This window comes from Microtus ochrogaster, chromosome 5 (assembly GCF_000317375.1).
Source record: "Microtus ochrogaster isolate Prairie Vole_2 chromosome 5, MicOch1.0, whole genome shotgun sequence".
Taxonomy (NCBI): domain Eukaryota; kingdom Metazoa; phylum Chordata; class Mammalia; order Rodentia; family Cricetidae; genus Microtus; species Microtus ochrogaster.
Window position 1 is genome coordinate 93,469,741 of NC_022012.1, and position 6,051 is coordinate 93,475,791.

General features: G+C 51.5%; 1 protein-coding gene across 1 annotated transcript in view; it reads right to left on the minus strand.

The window, feature by feature from the left end:
* The window catches only part of Ulk4 (unc-51 like kinase 4), a 288,608-nt gene that overhangs the window by 244,581 nt on the left and 37,976 nt on the right, over window positions 1-6,051 (minus strand). The window contains exon 19 of the mRNA XM_026779110.1: window positions 1,196-1,222. Coding sequence (XP_026634911.1) covers window positions 1,196-1,222 — 27 coding nt within the window. The remainder of the gene's footprint in view (window positions 1-1,195; window positions 1,223-6,051) is intronic.

Here is a 6,051-nt window from a genome sequence, read left to right on the forward strand (position 1 = left end):
GAGAGAGAGAGAGAGAGAGAGAGAGAGAGAGAGAGAGAGAGAGAGAGGAAAGAAAAAAGTTCAAAGACCAAAATGAGACAGGAAAAAAAGTGAGAGGAAATAAGAAACTTGGCCAGCACACAGGCAGCTTTAACTCGGGAGAGCGGGAGGTGATTCTTGGTGACTTTGAAATGACTTTTGAAAAGGAACAAGAGACAAACCCCAGGCTTTGTCCTTAGTGCACTATCACACAGACCATGAACATCAAGATGAGACCCCAAGGCTGTATGAATAAGAGATGGGTCACTCTGCAAGAGAGAGCCAGAAACAGGACTCTGGCACTAAAGGAAGCAGTAAGAGAAACATTTCCCCGGAGACACCAACCAAGCAGGCGTTGCCGAGCAGGCATCAACAGTAGCCGCACCCCACACTTAGAACCTCCCTCCACCCCAGGGACTGGGCCACAAGGGGTCGGCTAGGCTGGACACCTCAAACATGACCTCGGGCTCCAGAGGTCAGAGTGCTTGGATCTTCAGAGGCTCCCACAGCCTAGAGTGCACACTGCAGCCAGCTGTGTCCAGTGACACTAGGCAAGGGGGTCAGGGCACTGAGCCAGGGCTCGTTCTGCCCACACAGTGGGATTATGAGCTTTCAGATCTGCAGATACCTACATCTACCCCCAGGAGAGCCACGAGTGGTCTGGGAACTCCCTTAACAGAATTGTGCTGGGTACCCAGAACTCTACCGTGCCTCCAGGGTGGAAGGACACTGGCCTGAAAGCTGAAGCAGCCTGGAATTCTAGGATATTCCAGAGTACGGTCTTCCGTTTCACCCTCTGAGCCACCCAAGCCAAGGTGCGGGGGACACCAGCCTCTGAGGGGCTCAGCCTTCTGGGCCAGAGATGAAGTGGGGGACGCCGACAATGACCTTCATGGCTGCTTCTGTGTCAGGTCCCCTGCTGTGCCCATCCAGAAGGACCCCGATCATCACCACCAATCCACTTCACCATATTGATGACACTCTGCTAACTGGACCTGGTGAGCAGGACCCTGGGTCACATGACAGACGGAAAGAGACAGACCTTGAAAGGCTCACGGTGTGTGGCATTGGCAGTGACCTCAAGAGACCCACATGGAACATAAGGGAATTTTCCTTCCAAAGAAAGGGAGGGGGGTTGGAGAGGTGGCTCAGTGGCCACAAACCCGGCTGCTCTCACAGAGGACCTAGGCTTGGTTCTCGGCACCTACACCAGATGGCTCACAGCTGCCTGTAACTCTAGTCCCATGGGATCCAATGCCCTCGTTGGCCTGTGTAGGCAACTGCATGCAGGTGGTGCCCATGCAAACAGGGAGGTATATGCATATAAGAAAATAAATAACACACAATACATTCAGCTGGGTGGTGGTGGCACACACCCTTAATCCTAGACCCACTGGGTCAGAGACAGGTGAATCTCTGTGAGTCCAAGGACAATCTGGTCACAAAGAAACCCTGTCTTGAAAAACCAAATAATAGACAGACAGACAGATATTAAAAGATAAGTTATGATACTGCAGGCTGCCCTCCATGATAAGGTGGTCCAACACTGGGTGAGGCCCTCTGGTTGTTGGAGCCCCCCACCCTCTTGCTGATCATTGGTAAGCCTGTGTTTTGAGGGAGCATGGCGGCAGCCCCTATCACATGCCATGCTACCGGAAACTACTTCTGACAATTGAGATGCTGTACATGACCTGAGGAAAGTTCTAGCTGCCCGAGCCAGCCTGGGCCTTGTCACTCTTCCTGCCACAGCATTACTCCATCTAGAAGTCAGCAGCCAGCCGCACAACTCCGGAATAAACTGGAACACAACCACCTGCCGTGCACTGGCTGGTACTGTAACAAGGGGCAGGGTACAGCAGCGACCTTTGTACACCTGGACTGGTGGGAGGGTCCAGGACACAGCTTGCTAGCAGGCCACTTGCCTCAAGGGCACAGGAACTGGGTTGATCCATGAACCAACTACAAACACTGCTTTTAGGGAATAATGTATCCACAAGGCCAAACCGACCAGCGTTCCTCACTGCCTATGTCCACGGCTGAGGCTCTCACAGTATCGCTGCTCAGCTGCCTCCCCCACCGAAGGAACGGGGCTGCTCACAGGGGCATTTGCACAGTACGGCAGCATCCATGCAGATCAGAAGGCTGCATCACTGCAAACCCCCCAAAATGGGGGCTCAGAAAAACAGTGGGGAAAGGAACCCCTGAGAACCACAACCTTGAGACTAGACAGAAGAGGACTGCAGGAAGAGCCGGGCCAGCTCTGGCGGCTGGCGGCCAGGGGGTCAGAAGCTTGGAACAAACCTGCATTTTTACATCTTTAAACAAATGAACGATAAACAGAAACAGTATTGGAGGTAATTTTTCCCTGAGAGCATGGTATAGAAACCATGGTGCTCCACATGAGTGACCACCAGAGGGCGGACAGTCAGCTGGAAGAGCTGACCTTCATCAGGACTCCGTGGCTGGAAAACAAGGCCTGTGCTCACTTCAGCTGACCTGGCTACCGCCTCTGTTGAGAGCCTGACTAACGGAGAATGGGCCAGCCTGAGTCTCTGAGGTTCCATGAGGCCACCAGGTAGCAGGCTAGTGGCATCAGAGTCCTCTGATGCTGGAGGGGACAGAATGGGTCAGACATCCCTTCTGACTGAACTTGGGCTAGGTCTACCTACCATCCAGATAGCTGCCTCCACCATGCAGCTCACCCTGGGTTCCAACCCCACCCCCAGCGTCCCTCAGAGTCACCGCCCTGGCAGATGAGTCCCGTGTATTCACCACGGCTGGCCAGTCTCAGCTGACAATGGGTGGGAGGCTCTGGCTGTGCCGATCCCTTCAGGAACGTCTGCCTCGCTGGTTTCTCCCTTCCCAGTTCCTGAGACCCACAGAAAGGGAAGGGTAGCATCTACCTGTGCCTACGTCCATACTTTCCTGCTAGCCACACAACGAACACTCATTCCGTGCACTTCGCCTGATAACAATGCTCCTTTGTTTTGAGCAACTTAGCTCTTTCAAGACTCCCCAAACCATTAGTTTTATCACTTTTAATTAAGTCAGGCAGACAGGGCCACTGCGATGGCTCAGTGGCCGCCAAGGCTGATGGGCTGAGTTCCATCTCCAGGACTCAAGTGGCACGGGAGAGCCAGCTTTTCCTCCGACCTCTACACTGTGATCTCGCAGGAATACACAAAGAATTTTTTTTTTAATTTAAAAAAATGTTGGGCTGGGCGATGGTTGCGCACGCCTTTAATCCCAGCACTCGGGAGGCAGAGGCAGGCGGATCTCTGTGAGTTCGAGACCAGCCTGGTCTACAAGAACTAGTTCCAGGACAGGCTCCAAAGCCACAGAGAAACCCTGTCTCGAAAACAAAAAATGTTGGACCGGGTGGTGGCGCACACCTTTATATCCCAGCATTCATGAGGCAGAGGCAGGCGGATCTCTGTGAGTTCGAGACCAGCCTGGTCTACAAGAACTAGTTCCAGGACAGGCTCCAAAGCCACAGAGAAACCCTGTGTCAAAAGATCAAAAAGAAAAGGAAACCAAGGCTAATGTACCCAGGTGCCAAATCCCCATAGCAGAGCTGGCCTCTGATCTCCCCTCCTGACCACACATAAAGCCTGGCACCCTCCGTGGAAACAGTAGTGGCAGTAGTGTGGAAGTGGCTGGCAATCCGTCACCCAGCGTGGAGCCGTTTCCACGGCAACATCATCTGCTTTCCCCAGGACAGGACCCTGTGCCAGGACTCTGGCTACTCCTGCCTGGGGCCTAAAGAGAATGGCGGGAAATCCATTTCCTCCTCCAGGTTCCAGGCTGCCACACCGATGTGGTCACCCCCACAGAGGCATAAATGATACATACTGTTGTTACATTTATTTACTCTTTACTGGGCAAACATGTGGAGATCAGACGACAAATTTCAGGGATCATCCTCTCCTCCCACCACATGGGTCCTGGGGACTGAACTCAGGTCGTCAGTCTTGGCTGCAAGCACCTCTGCCTGCTAAGCCATCTTGGCTACCCCAGTGATCCATGTGGGAGCAGCACACACGCAGTCACCACAGAAATGTTTCTGGTGGAGCCGAATTAACTCTCACACTGGCTCTGCTGACAACGATGTAAAGTCACAGCACAAAGACCCTCGCACCCACCCTGCAGCTGTGAGTCTGACTTGCTATCATACTCCACAAGGCTGGACCTCAACTCTCCCTCAGATAGTGAGAACTGAAAGGACTCTCATGTGAAATTGCATTTTTGTTCTGCTTTGGGGATATGTTCTCGTGATGTCTAAGGGATTCCTTCAGCCCCTGGGTCACTTTCCATGTTTCTTTCATCTACCAGCGCATCAAATGCAGATGGACAGCTAAGCTAGCCTTCGGGGACAGCAGGATTACACTGTATTCAGACTCCCGTGTCTCCGTAAGCTGCTCAGGGAACACAACAGAGGTACCCTCCCATCCATGTGACAGTGGACAGAAAAGTCAGTCAGCCACAAACACAGAAGTGAACCTCGTTCTACAAGACACCAGCGAAGAAACTGAGCACACAGTCCATATGAGAAATTAGGAAGTGTGTCTTTGATGTAGGAGGATCTTCTATCTATCTGTTGCTTTCATTGGTTAATTAATAAAGAAAACTGCTTGGCCTGATAGGTCAGAACATAGGTAGGTGGGGAAGACAGAACAAAATTGTGGGAGGAAGAAAGCAGAGATAGGAAGATGCCATGAAGCTCCGGCCCAAGATGGACGTAGGTTGGGATCTTTCCCAGTAAGCCACAACCCCGTGGTGATACAGAGATTACTAGATATGGGTTAAAGCAAGATGTGAGAGTTAGCCAAGAAGAGGCTAGATATAATGTGCCAGGCAGAGTTAAAGTGAATACAGTTTCCGTGTTATTATTTCCGGGGCTAAGCTAGCCGTGTGGAAGCTGGGCAGGACGAAAAGCAGGTCTGCTTGCCTCATCACTACAATTGGCACCCTATTGCAACATGTCTTGTAAGGATTATTTGCTGAGATGCATTCAATACAAAAGTGACCCCTGATGTGTCAGGACGTCAGGGCTCCACACAGACACAGAACCCAATGTCAGGGCATCAGGGCTCCACACAGACACAGAACTCAATGTCAGGGCATCAAGGCTCCACACAGACACAGGCCAAGAATGTTTTGCATGTATGTATGTATGCATGCACATACACACACATACGTGATGATCCATTTATCGCATATCATTTTTCCAGAAAATCGGCACTGAAATCACATATATGCACAAATGCAGAAGAAACTGATGTGCCCACGTTACTGGAGCTTTCCAGCTGACAAAGCATCTATTTCTCGGGATAGGTTACTGACACTGCTCTTGGTTGCATCACCAGAAGGTGATGCTAAGACCCTGGGACTGAAGACACCTCACATATGCCACAAGACATGAAGAAATCTACCTGGTGCTGACCAGGAAGCTTCCTCCCTGCTCTCTCACCCTCATGGTACTAGACTGCTGGGGGAGCTGTGGACACTGTGACCTGGGCAATGACTGACCCATGAGGAACGCCCACGCATACAATAGTGCCATGACTGTTATGGAGCTAACCAAGCACTGTCTGGTTGGCTTTCAGGCCTGATCCACACACAACAGGAAATACACACCTGTTTCTATACATCTGGGCTTAGAACCTGCAGATGGGGAGCTCACAGATCCTAGGAGTCAACCTACTATCACTAGCTCACTAAATGGACACAGTATCCAAATGCCTTCCAAATCCTACTCTTATACCCACACGTAGGTACAGCTCTGCCTCCATCAGAGACGCTTCTGTTTGCAGTGGACAGTAGTAATATGGAGACTCACAACTGGTCAGAGTGGAGAAAGAAGTGCGTGTGGAGAGCTCAGCCCTGAATGAGACACCTGTCACACACACACGCACACGCACATGCACACACACGTACCTGGTCGCAGTGGAGAAAGCTAGTGACTATGGAGAGCCCTGAATGAGACCTCTCTCTCTCTCTCTCTCTCTCTCTCTCTCTCTCTCTCTCTCTCTC